The 14,592-nt window shown below is 37.6% G+C and overlaps 1 protein-coding gene across 1 annotated transcript in view; it reads left to right on the forward strand.

Moving 5' to 3' along the window:
* mnd (minidiscs) overlaps positions 1-3,653 on the forward strand; it is a 288,168-nt gene extending 284,515 nt beyond the window's left edge. Inside the window, exon 9 of the mRNA XM_067150681.2 lies at positions 3,068-3,653. Coding sequence (XP_067006782.2) covers positions 3,068-3,132 — 65 coding nt within the window. The 3' untranslated portion in view covers positions 3,133-3,653. The remainder of the gene's footprint in view (positions 1-3,067) is intronic.
* The last annotated feature ends 10,939 nt before the right edge of the window (positions 3,654-14,592 follow it).

Consider the following 14,592-nt stretch of genomic DNA (forward strand, 5'->3'; position numbering starts at 1 on the left):
GTATGGGTTTCCCCCCAAACTTTTACGAAAAACCTGATATTGCGACAATCCGTTATAGCGAGTAAATTTTTCGCCGTTATGAATTCTCACTATAATAAACTTCTACTGTATATACTGGTATCTATTAACTACTTAACTCTGTTCCTTTCTTTACAGTTCTTGTACAATTTAACAAGTACTTTCTCATCATTATTTGACTTCTAGCTCCCTGTACTCTCATCACTGCTTACTGTCCACCCCATTTCCGTGAATGTACTTCCCTATAAACCTTCCAAACAAACCTCATTACTTGAACTACTGTGTTTCAAATGAAGGTCATCTGAGCGCAGATTTGTCTCCTGTCAGCTGATTAGGATTTACATATTTCACACCCAGTTCCCCACATACCCACTCGATAGTCTCTTTTAAATTCCCGATCACCCTCCATTCAGTATACCTTCTACACAGTATTCCACTGATAACAATCTCTGTTCTCTTAAACTTCTCTTGCGCTGTCATAACCAGATCCCACACATCCTCAACTATGGTGGTACCTATTCTTATTTGCCTTACTACTATTGGGATCAACATGAAAAATCACCTTTTCATTACCCTCCTCCATCCCTTCCACTTTTCTCACCATCTGCCTAAATATAATTCCTGGGTAACACTCTACCTTGGTTCCCTTTCCTCCACACACACTGTCTTCATATGGGTAACAATGGAGTTCCCCATGACCAGAGCTTCAACTCGACCCACCTCATTAGATCCTCTCCCCTCAGAGCTTTATCTTCCCTGATAGCTGCAGTACCTACTTCCTTCTCCCTTTTCTCCCTCTCATGATCCTGTTCCACATCCATTTTCTTATCCTCTACTGATCTCATTTCTTAATTTTGTTTCCCTTTCTGACAGAGAGGGTGATCAGGGTTAAGTGATTATTGGATTTGATGATGTAGGCTTTTGGGCTTATACCTTGTCAAGAAAATAAGGTGAAAATCTTTACATTTCGCAGCGAACTTTGCTCTGCGTCTTCAGAAGAAAATCTCGACTGTTCACGAGAAAGGCTTCTCAAAGAATGAGGTTAGAATTTAGACGTTATAAAAGAAGTAGAAGTGGTACGTTCATTCATCACCAGATGACTCACCGGACGTGATACATCGCTAGCGTTTGAAGTGGAAGCTGCCGGAACCATCAGAATCAGTCTGAGAAGGATTCGCTTAACATAACAGGAGTACAGACATATGAAAGTATGACAGACACAAGCCTGGAATGAAATGTCTGGCGATGAGGAATGTACGAATTTGGAAAACACCGAACCTAATAACAATAGTAAAGGGACAGGGAAGGGAACTAACTACCAACATAAATCCTTAATGGCTGGCAACCACGCATTACTTAATTGATAACCAGTGTCCCTGTTGAAATTGTTAGGATTTCTACGTATTTCCACAGCTTCCAGTATAATCCTAAACCTGTAGTGCCTAATGTGGGTAAGAGCTCAAGCACCTTGGAACACATCATCATGACCACGACGATAGTGTGTGCTCAGCTATTGCTGATTTGTCTCGCTGGTTGAGAGAAAGATTTAATTCATGTTCCTTGATAACATTACCAATGGACCGGCATGTTTGGCCAATGTATACCTTGACGCAAGTACAGGAAATTTTGTATACCCCAGGATGTAAAAGTGAGGACAATTTGTCCTTGGTTTTACCCAGACTGTGAGCAATTTTAGTGATGGTGCCAAACACGGTTTTTATATTGTGTTTGCGGAGGACCTTGGCAATTTTTACAATTCTTGTATTTATTATCCACACAATTCAATACATAAAATGTTTATTGTCCTAAAGGGACATTACAATACAAACTTAAATTGGTACATGTTTCGCTCGCTATATCGAGCATCTTCAACCATCTTTTATTCGATTGTCTCAAGGTTAAGTCATTCATTAAGTCCTATTTACAATAAATTTGCACATTAAAAATGTTTTTCACAACAAAATGTTGTCACACTTTAAACAAGAAAAATTGACAATTAAAACGTCTCATTAATGGCCTAGGTTTCAAATTCGTACATTCCTCATCGCCAGACATTGGCCCAATTAATGAAAACACAATGGAAAAATACTGCAAGTTTATCATTTTAACTCTTACTATTTTCATCTGAACACTGAAACTTAGATAAATACACTAACAGTGTTTGGAAAAAAATCAAGAATCAAATGAGAATTAGCCAAATCTTCCAATTTTATTGGCATATTTACTATGACTTGGACGTCAATATTATGTTATTAACGTCTAGTCCATTAATGATACATTTTAATTGTCAAATTCTCTTGTTTACTTTTTAAGTAGGGACGACATTTTATCAATATTATGTAATTAACGTCTAGGCCATTAATGAGACATTTTAATTGTCTATTTTTCTTCTTTACTCTTTACATTTACATTTTGTGTAAAACATTTTTAATGTGCAAATTTATTATGAATGACTTAACCTTGAGATAATCGTATAAAAGATGGCTGAAGATGATCGATACAGCGAGCGAAACGTGTACCAATTAAAGTTTGTATTGTAATGTCCCTTTAGGACAATAAACATTTTATGTATTGAATTGTGCGGATAATAAATACAAGAATTGTAGATACTAATAATAAGTTCAATATGGGTAAAAACATTAAACTGGTCTTATGCAAAAAGACCTTGGCAATTCGATCTGCGGAGTTGTGAATGTAAGGCAGGTAGGTAGTTCCTTTTACTTCTTCCTTCTGTGAGCTTTTATTGACAAGGCATAAGCCCAAAAGCCTAGATCATGTCTGTAAGTACGGACCGTGAAAGCATCAACGGCAAAATTATTGAATTGTTCACTACTGTTACCAACAATGTTCAAATCAAATATGATTAAGTCTGACTTTTCCACAGTCAGAGTTGCTGGAACTGCTAGTTATATAGACAGAATAGTCACATAGAATTCTCTACACTTAATAGAGACCTGTTTGTTTGTTTGTTTGTTTGTTTGTTACTTTCTTTCTTCCTTTCTTTTGTAAAGAAAGGCAATGTCTTATATTCTTCATCTTATTCTTTCAGATGCTTTCAACCTCACTTGTGCAAAGATGTTCCTATGTGTTTTGGAGGATGGAAAGCCTGATTAAGACAAAACTGCAAGCCTTCGAAGAACACCTATCACATACTCCATTTACTTTAGCCACCAAAACTACTGTATCATAATTACTGGATAATTCATGATTATGCATAGTAAGTTGTTCCTAACTCCCGTGGGCTGTGAAGTCTTGTGTAGAAATGAATCTCAGTGCTAGTGTGTGATAAAGCACATTCCAGGTCGTGTAAAAGAGGTTTTATGAACAGAAGTGAAAGAGCAGTGATAATGCGAACATTATTCAAACTTGACATTCTGCAGTGACAGTTATTACAGTGTACATTCCGTTTGACTAAAATACTGAACCGGTATCACAAAACATATCAGGAAGAATCTCAGTTTTAAGTAACTTGAATATATCAGGTAAAGTGATCTATCATTAGCATTTATCAAAGATGTTATTTAAAGACACTATTTATGAATGCTTCCTTTTTTTATAGATTGTACATAAATTTGTTCAAGACCGGAAGTTGCAGGGTCAATTTGTAATTTTAGAAATAAATCACTTATGCTGTATCATCTGTTTCATTCTCTGTTTTGCACCTAGACCAAAAAGAATTTTCGAAGAGAACAACTTGTGAAAGGACATGAAGAAAAGAAAGCTATGTACCAGACCATTTTCTGTGGTTTTTTTTTTTTTTTATAGTGTGATGACCCTAAAAGTAAGTGTGTGTAAGTTGTGCAAGGTTATGGTTAGGCAATTTCTTTTTATACAAGAGCTGTAAATAAAGCAGTGGCGACGTAGTCTAGACATTACATAAAATAAATTTCATTGTAAAGTCCGTATTGCCGTACGTATACTTTAAGGTTAAATCAATATTCCACCTTTACAATACCAAAAGTTCGTCTAATTATTTAAACAATATTATTTAAACTATGACGGGACATGTTTCGTCTAACTTGTAGACATCATCAGCCGAAAAATATTCAAGAAAAAGCACAAAAAAGACAAGGACAGAATAACACATTGAAATAAATAGTTGCCGAATACATCAATTAAAATAGTGAGGCTGTTCTAGATTGTTCCAAGCACAAACATTCAAAAGTTGTTGATGAACAAACTTAAAATTATACACATGAGATGATACAGTAAAACTTGGTATTAAAATTCTTCTTGAGGGTGCTGTTGACATGCAGTATTCAGGTCCGTCGGTAAAAGCTCATAATTAGGTGCAAAATGTTATTTCTAGTAGAAAAAAGACTATCAACGAGCATGTGTAGGGAATCCAGTGAGATGATATAAAGATCGTCTAATTGGTGCAAAGTTGACATTTCTTATTAAAAATTAGGTGGAATATCTGATCGTATGACATATGTAGAAATACAGTGGATAGCCCTAGAATAAGAATAAGGACTATTGTAATTATTGAAATTAGGCAAGTTTTTTTGTATCTTACGATATAAGAATGAAAGAAAGGGAAGAATGTGGCACATCTGATTACTTGCGTTCTCGCCTCTCAAGCTTAGCATGGATGATTGTGGCTTCTTCTTTCTTAATGCTTATGGACTCTTTTACTGTCGTCCAGGAGGATTGTGGCTGACTGAAGATGAACTATGGAGGTTGTGTGTGATGGGAGCTGGAGTAAGGGGAAATTAGGGGAAATTAGGGGAAGGTTGGAATCAATAGGCGGGGAACAATCGCGTGGAAGCTTGTTTGAATGTTTGTCGAAATAGGAACAGTTGAGCAATGCCTCAAAAATTACGTTCGTAGTTTCAGAAATCTCATTCAAATTAAGAGCGGGGTTGCGTTTTTGATCTATGTTGATGTAAATGTTTTCTAAAACGTTGAGTAAACTGTCCTTATTATGATAATAAAGAATTTTTAGGTCCTGTTCTATGGAAGTGAAGAAATGATTGGACTCTGTCATATGAGTGCTCATGGCAGAGTATCTTCTATGTTTAGCGGCGTTGAGATGTTCCTTATATCTGATCAAAAAGCCTCTCCCGGTTTGCCCAATATAGCTTGCGGAACATTGATTGCAATTCAACTTATATACACCTGATTTACTGTATTTGTTCATAGTGTTGTTGATTTTATGATGGTTGTAAAAGAGATTAATGTTATTGTTAACTGTTTTAAAGGCAATGTTGACCTTATGCTTCTTAAAAATATTGGCGATTTCGTAAATATTATTGGTATAGGTGAAAGAGGCATAGTTGTCTGTTTTTCTTTTTGTTTCTCTAAGAAGGGTTGAACTGGGTTTGTTGACAATTTTGTTGACTATCCTGTCAATGAAATGCTTACTAAAACAGTTTTTTATCGCTATTAAGCGAATCGAGTTCTTTTTTACGATCTACATCAGATAAAGGGACATGGAAGGCTCTATGGATCAAACTGTAAAAGGTTGCTCTTTTTTGAGATTCCAGATGTATTGAATCTTGCCGAATAGTATTAATAGTTTGGGTGGGCTTCCTGAAAATAGTGTAAGAGAATTTATTGGAGCTGTTGTTGATAGGGATATCTAAGAAGTTTAAAGAATTATTAACTTCAACTTCGGAAGTAAACTTGATCCATGGATTGACCGCATTTAACTGTTCGAGAACGATGTCACCGTTGGAGATGTTATGATCTATTATGGCAAATATATCATCGACATAGCGCGTCCAGAATACAATACCTTTAATTTTATTGTGAATTTTGGAATTTTCCAAATGGTCTAAATAATTTCTGCCATTATTCCTGAAGCTCGGGAGCCCATAGAGACTGTCCTGCTTGTAAATTTTTCCATTAAAGGTAAAATAATTATTGGAGGTTACAAATTCTAAAATATTTAAGAATTCTTCTATTTCTTGTTTGCTTAATTTTCTGTGTTTTAGAAAATTGTCCTTGATGATCTTCAAAGCTTTTTGACTGGTATATTAGAATACATGTTTTTTTATGTCAAAGGAGTACATTTTTTTGTTGTGGTTGCAACTCTAGGTTTTTAGTCAAATTACAAAATTCTATGGAATTCTTAATAGAATTGTATCATCTCATGTGTATAATTTTAAGTTTGTTCAACAACAACTTTTGAATGTTTGTGCTCGGAACAATCTAGAACAGCCTCACTATTTTAATGGATGTATTCAGCAACCCGATTTATTTCAATGTGTTATTCTGTCCTTGTCTTTTTTGTGCTTTTTCTTGAATATTTTACGGCTGCTGATGTCTACAAGTTAGACGAAACATGTCCCGTCATAGTTTAAATAAAGTTGTTTAAATAATTAGACAAACTTTTGGTATTGTAAAGGTGGAATATTGACTTAACCTTAAAGTAGTCCAGACACTCTCAGGAGATCGGGCATGTGCAAACAGGATATGGGAGTAGTCGGATGGCACTGTTGTCGATGTGTACTGTGCATTTGACGGGCATCCAGTTGGGAGTGTTGTTGTTGTGTGGCATTGAAATGAAGAATGTCGATTTTATCGCTCTAAATTATGTTTTCAAAAGATTATCGGCGTTCGTGGATTAAAATCGAGGTTGCCTGTAGCAAAAATACATCAGAATGTAATTGAGGGTTACATGAAGCCTGTGGCGAGAATGCATTACCATATAGGAAGGTTGTACAATGGGTCAAGGTGTTTTTGTGCGGGTCAGAATGAGACTGCGGATTTGCACCGCACAGGTTAGCCATCCATACCTCAAGATCAGATTTACATCGTGAGTGGTCTCATTTCCGAAGACCGTCGATGGACTGTCCGGGAATTATCCGTACAGGTTGTTCTCGATCATCAAATAGTATGGCACATACTTAACATGAGAAAAATTGCGTCCCATTGGGTCCCACATCAACTCAGACTTTCAGAAATGGTACCGGTATGCACTGGCTAGCATCCAACTGGACAGATATCGCAGCGAAGGAGACTCATTTTTGCAGCATATTGTCGCCATTGATGAGTCGTGTGCACGAGCCTGATTACAGCGTCAAGCGAATGAATGGTGTCAACCATGTTCTCCATGTCCACAGAAATTTTGACAGGAACCCAGTCAGGTGAAGCGTATGCTGGTTGTGGCATACGATTACGAGGGTGTTACCGTATTCTTACCCATGCTGTGTCAGAGACAAACAGTCAACAGTGACTACTATTGCTGATTTCTGGAGCAACATCTGCGTTCGGCTATGCGGTGCAAACGTCCACGTTTATTGCGAGACGATCGCCCTATCATGTTGCACGACAATGCACGATGTCATGTCGCAAACAGTGTCAAGCTCTAATTGCAACGGTGGCATTGGGACGTCTTGGAACACCCTCCGTACTCGCCACACAAGAGTCCTTGTGACCTCAACCCATTTCCAAAGTTGAAGGAACCCCTTCAATGCCGCCGATTTCCTGACGTGGCATCTGTACTCCGCGCAGTATATGGCGCTTCGTCGCTGTCGTCGACAGGGAACGCCTTAATACAAATGATCCACCTTATATCAATACAAAATATGTTGCTAATATGAGAGTACAAATGATCCACCTTAAATCAATACAAAATATGTATATATACAAGATCTTGTATTAGCAACATATTTTGTATTGATATAAGGTGGATAATTTGTACTCTCCTTTATTATGTGTTAATCTCCTTTCAATACGGACCAAATATGAAGTTTTTAATATTAGAGAACGCCTTGCAAACGGTCCCCAACAGCTTCCCGACATTTGGCAAAAGGTAATAGACTTTGCTGGTGACTACAGTGAAGGAATGTAATGCAATTGTACTTGTTAGTTCATTAAATAATTCTATCAATATTGCCACTACTTGATTTACAGCCCTTGTATTAGGCCTAGTCTCTTTCAATTATACTGGTGCAATAGCATTTTTTAATTTATTATTTATTCTAATTCATTGATTTAATTACCGTATTTACGCGAATAACACCTGCATGGTTTTTTTTTAAATTTGAGGCACGAAATTGGGGTGTGGGTTTTATTTGCATCAGTGTTGGCATTTTTTCCCCTCAAAATCAGGCTTCCTAAAATTAGGGTGCAGGGATTATTCGGTGGTGGGGATTATTTGCATAAATACGGTACTTTGCTCATGAATAAGCATTGAACTGTTTAGGCCTGTGCCACAGTTAACCTTACATAATTAAATTTATTCCTTATTGATTACTCACACCTGATTCCAGTGATTGTAATCTCAGCGAGTTTAGAAGAAAGGCATCTTTGTCAGCACTGTTGTAAACTCTTCAAATCCTTGAATATTCATATCAGCAGAGCGTATACAAGAGAACCTTGAGAGATAATCGCCAAATAGCTATTTAAAACAGCCATTTTAACAGAACCAGAGAACTACAGGTAATGAAATGAAATAGCGTATGGCTTTTAGTGCCAGGATGTGTCCAAGGACTTTGGCTTGCCAGGTGCAGGCCTTTTGATTTGACACCCGTAGGCGACCTGCGTGCCATGATGAGGATGAAATGATGATGATGACACATACACCCAGTGCCCATGTCAGGGGAATAAACCAATTATGGTTAAAATTCCCGACCCTGCCGGGAATCGAACCCAGGACCCCTGTGGCCAAAGGCCAGCACACTAACCATTTAGCCATAGAGCTGGACACAGGTAATGATAACATGGAACAGAACTGATAGTACTACAAATGGTTGGAAACGAGCACATGAGAATGAACTAGATAAATGGTCTTTTAAGTTTTCTATTAGTCCTCAGCTGCATGATTTCAAAGAAGCAGTCCATAATTTCATTATCTTTTGTGGTAAGTTGATCAATTACCTCCCTTACATTTGGCTACTAAACACTACAAATCATGGCAAAAATGGAAGGGAAAAAAAAATCTGACAAAAAAAATATAAATCAATGAACCGTATTAGATCGTTGTGGAAAACTGAACAGAAGAACTACAAGAAATACATTTACGAGGTAACTCCGTACCACTATTACAAGCAACGCAGGAGCAGTGGCAGCTGGCCAATAAGATCAGAGGTTCACATGCCCTCCCAATAAATATTAATATTTTCATTTTTACTTCTCACAGGAACACAGGCTTTAAGCTTATAAGAAGGTTGATTAGTACTTATAAAACTGCATAATCTGGCTTCAGATAGAGTATAAAATCATATATATCAGCACCTGGTCACAAGTTCCATGTGACCGTAGAGCAGATGTTTAAAGTGCATGGTCTCCAAACGTTTCCATTGGCTGTGGTTTCTTGGAGAAAAGGTCTGCTCTTATGAGAATGCCTCGGTCACAAGCAAACTGTGATGGAGAAGGGTAGCAGGTAGTTATCTGGAAAAAATTAAGTCACATAGTTCATTGATATATTTCTGAATGTCTTTTTGTTGAAACTAATACTTTAACCATACCACTGACTACTGCGGAAAGAGAAAAGGGTTTTCCCACATTAAATAGCATTCATGAGAAGTGCAATGGCAACTGAGAGGTAAAAATACTGTTACCAAGATAGATTTGTAAACTAGCTAAAGAGGAAAGGTTGGACCTGACATACCAATGATAAGGTAAGCCTAGGTGTGTTTTGACATGCTGTTCTTTAATATTTATACTTGCATGTGTAAATATGTGTGTGTGTTTAGTTTAAGACTTATATTATCCGTGTCTGTATTTAAACTATAACGTGATCCTCCTGTATATTGTCGTTGCCTATTTCTAGGTTATGGATACGGAATTTACGAGGTGTCTGTAGTAGTTGCAGACAGAGAACGAAAACTGCAGTGTTCTGAGAAACCACCAATCAGGCAGAGGTCAATAAAACATAAATTAGATGGTCAAGTGCCAACAAATGACTGTTCTCATCGAACATGTGAAAAGCGTGACTGTTAAGCTTCAAGGCTAACTGGTGAAGAAGTGCAGTGTTTTTACGATTTGCTATACAAGGAAGTTGGGAAATGCGCACAGGACAAGTTTCTTTTAAAATGCATGGTAGTAGCAGAAGCAAAACGTAACCACAGAGTGAACATGGATTCGATGAGAAGGAAACTAGTTCAATAAAAATTCTTTGTTTATACACAAAGAAATCCATTAGTTCAAGTGTATGGCAAAGCTTTCCAATCAATAACATGTACTTCCTGGGACAGACTAGCTAAGTTTGCAAGAACGTTTAGAAAAGAAGGCATATCTCCAAAGTAATGATATGACGAGGTTAACAAAGCACGTGCATATAACCGAAAGCATAATAAAAGCACATCGCCCAGCACAAATGTCATGAAATTCATTTTGAATGATAAAAATTGGTGAGACATTATTTACTACCAAAACTGTCAGTTAAAAAATGTGGCATCAATGGAAATCACAGCAAGGGTATGAGAGTTCATACAAAAATTTCTATAACTTATTTATGACTTTTTTTTGCTAGTGGCTTTACATCACACTGACACAGATAGGTCTTATGGCAACGATGGGATAGGAAAAGCCTGGAAGTTGGAAGGAAATGGCCGTGGCCATAATTAAGGTACAGCCCCAGCATTTGCCTGGCGTGAAAATGGGAAACCACAGAAAACCATCTTCAGAGCTGCCGACAGTGGAATTCAAACCCACTATCTCCCAGATGCAAGCTCACAGCTGCGCACTCCTAACCGCACATCCAACTCGCCCGGTATGACTAAATACCTGGGTTTTGGTAATCCTAATTTTGTGAGGGACAAAACAAGAAGTTGCCAACTGCAAAAGAGGAATTCAAAAGAAAGCAAATTATGAGTGAAGAAGAAGAAGAAGAAGAAGATTACTTTGCAAACTCAGGGTGAAGATCTTTTACCTACACCTTGGAAGTTATCCACTGCAGTGCATAAGCTGTTTGACTGCCAACAGAACCAGCCACTTCCTAAACTTTCTGTTACTGACACATTTTACAGTTGGCAAGTATGGTTTTTACAACCTCACATGTATGGCTCAAAAAAAAAAAAAAAAATAGGGGAAGGAAGAATTTATATAATTTTACTCTTGGCTTGAAACACAACATAGAAGAGGTTAAAATGAAGTGGAATCAGCACTAACCCATTACTTGCAGCATTTAGAAGACAAGGTTCCAGCCAACATTAATGAAGCTAGTCTATTCAGTGATAATGCAGCTACGCAAAATAAAAATGTTGCTACCCTTGCTGCACTATATGGTTATTTGGACTCTACAAAAAGGTGGAAAAAATTGAACATTTCTTCCCTTTCCACGTGTCCTAATTGGGTATTTGGCTGCATAGAGAAGGATCTGTGCAGGAGGGAAGTTTGAGTTTTTCCTACCGAGTATTATGTTATAACAATGGTGTGCGAGCAATACCTTGTATCCTAAAATGCTCCTCCAATCTATTATCCTCCTTAAGACTGGTCATGCCTCCCAGCCACACATGGATATGCAGTCTGACATTCCTACAGTACGGTATTCATCTTGCTTTACATACTAACATAGTATCTGGGTCTGACATTCCAAACCCATGATGATATCTTTACTATACATGTGAAGGAGAATGTAGCATCCGCAGTGGCTTCAGTGAGTGAAGTGAAGAATATTAGTAAATTTTCACTCAAAACGGCTGTGGACCTCTTCATGCTGAAAGTGACACCAGTCTTGATATATGCTTTGTATATGGGACCAAATGAAGACTTGAAACTATTAGAAAGTGTCAAAGCAAGGTATTTGAAAAAGGCTGTGAATCTCTCAAAATTAACCCTTTGCCACTTGGTGTGTGTCCTGGCCCGACAGGAATACTACATTGAAGAACTCTGCATGCAGTTGCACCTGCCATCTACTGAGGCCTATCAGCAATTATTACACATGTTGCAAGAGAAACTGAAGGAAATATGGGACGATTTCTATGCGACTGACGCAATGTTGCCATCTGACTGGATGGACTCAAACTACGAGCTGCGACATGTAGTGACCCGCTTTGCGGCTCATGGGTTTCACCATAAAGTGTGTAGCATGAGGAAGTTCCACGTCCCGGATATACAGTGTCAGTGTGAACTATGCGGACGGCCACGTGACAGACATCACGTACTGTGGTGTAACCGACGCGGTTCCTCTCTAAGAAAGCTCTGGGAAAATTATTCCATGTACATTGTGCAAAATTCTGTATTATTATTATTAAAATGAATGCAATGAACATTGTTCTGATGGACTGCATATCCATGTGTGGCTGGGAGGCATGACTACTCTTAAGTAATGGATAGGAAGAGCATTGTGGGATACAAGGTATTGCTTGTGCATCATCGATATAATATTTAAGCAGCATGGGAGGGTATTAATATGCAAGACTGACCAGAAAGTGAAAGACTACAAAACTGTAGCAAAGAATTGGTGTATGACTCCACTTACATTTAAAATATTAAAGCAGAAAGTGATCACCTATGTGAAGGATTCACATATGCATGCAAGTGCTTCTGTTCAAGCCCTTCACGACTTGGGAGAGACATTAGGTTCAGTGCGTAGAAGGGGACAATGTTGGCCTGACTAATTTTTTTTTTTTTTTTTTTTTTTTTTGGGGGGGCCAGGCTGAGTAGCTCAGATGGTTAAGGCGCTGGCCTTCTAACCCCAACTTGGCAGGTTCGATCCTGGCTCAGTCCGGTGGTATTTGAAGGTGCTCAAATACGACAGCGTCGTGTCGGTAGATTTACGGGCACGTAAAAGAACTCCTGCGGGACTAAATTCCGGCACCTCGGCGTCTCCGAAGACCGTAAAAGTAGTTAGTGGGACGTAAAGCAAATAACATTATTATTATTATTATTATTATTATTATTATTATTATTATTATTATTATTATTATTATTATTATTATTATTATTATTAAATTCTTTTGAAGCTCTTCATAGTGCCAAGTGATGCAGATGGCTTTTACAAAAACTATTCTTAATTCTGCTCACTGTTCCAAGGAGGACAGTAACACAACTGTGTACTTTGCAGATGAACCACTAGAAGAGGCGTGCACAGCAAGGTTTAAAACACTTGCTTCCATACATCCATAATAGAATGGTAGCTCTATAGTGTTTCAGAAGTACTGAAAAGTGTTTGTAATATTTATTATATTCTTTCAAGTTTGACAAAAACCATATTAAGTATATTAAAAATATCATTTACTACTTTCTTCTTCATTTGTATTTGGTACTCATGTGAAAAAATGCTAACTCCATGGACTGAACTGGTTTTGACAGTATTCTGTTACATAAACCCTCGTATTTCAATCAAAAGCATTCAAGAATTTAATTCCTATAGCTATTAATATATGTATCCAGGTGGATAACATACGTGCACCATTAAAAATTAAGAAATTGAGCAGCCGTACTTGTATTTTATTTTTGTTGTTCCTGAAAATGTTTGAAAATGAACTGAGATCGTTTTGGAACCATACTCTTTTACTTAACAGACAGGTAAGACAACCATAGTTCAATGTAACAGATGAAGAACTACTTCGAAAACTAGTCACCATATGGGATGCACCACTATCACCTGTACTGTGAGACCTAGCTACAGATTTTATATTAGACAAACTTCCACAGGACACTGTTATGAACGAGTACAGCTACCAACTAATACTGTATTAGGTTTCGCTGATGACACTAATAATTGCCAAGAGCAGGGATGATGCCATAACTCTCATGAACATGGCAACTGAACATTACAATCAGGTTGGTTTAACCCACAATACATCAAATTCAGTAGCTATAAATATAATGCAGGGATTTCTTTGGGAATCACCACTTCACATCAATCCTGAAACCACTGTCAACTAAATAAGTTCAAAGGAGCATATATTTGTTACCTTGGGATAAATTTCTCCAGTAAATTAATATTAGGAGAGGTGGGGTAATGAAACAAAGGATAGTTTGCATATGTTCACCAGCAGCCCTGTTCTGAAATCTGAACAAACATTCACTGTCATTAACCAGTTCATCTTACCATCACTGGTATATTGTTACCAGAACATCAATAAACTGAAAATTCATACATCTTTCCCTGTGAACCTTGACAAAATGATAAAACTACAAGTACAGAAATCCTACAGCTTCTAGCTGACACACCAGATGCCATGTTGTATACATACAAAGAATGTAGAGGACTGGGGTTATGTAAAGTGCTCTGGGAATCCTTCATCTAGCAGTTTAATGCTTGTAGCATCCTTAAAAGGTCTAACAATGATTACATAAATGCAGTCTTGGGACCTTGAGACTGACAGAGAGATTTGTGTCTCTGAGCTGGGTATCTGTAATCAGTCTAGCCCTTGAGGGATTAATAGTGCAATGGATGAGAGAAGCCTGTTGCAAACAGAATAATATATAAAATAGTGCGAGCTAAGAACTCGTGGCAAAGGCATTGTTCAAAGGTGAACAGGTTGTTGGAAGAACACAAACTGGTGGCATTATGATCTATGGAATGATTTCATGGTATTCACTGCAGTCACTCATTTATGTGGAAGGCACTTCCAACTTATTTTGTTAAAAATCCATCCTTGCAAATCACTTCAATTTATACATGCTGATTGTCTTCCCTGGGGTGGAAGAGATCTTCCAGCTAGACAATGC

This window comes from Anabrus simplex, chromosome 7 (assembly GCF_040414725.1).
Source record: "Anabrus simplex isolate iqAnaSimp1 chromosome 7, ASM4041472v1, whole genome shotgun sequence".
In the NCBI taxonomy this organism is placed as follows: Eukaryota; Metazoa; Arthropoda; class Insecta; order Orthoptera; family Tettigoniidae; genus Anabrus; species Anabrus simplex.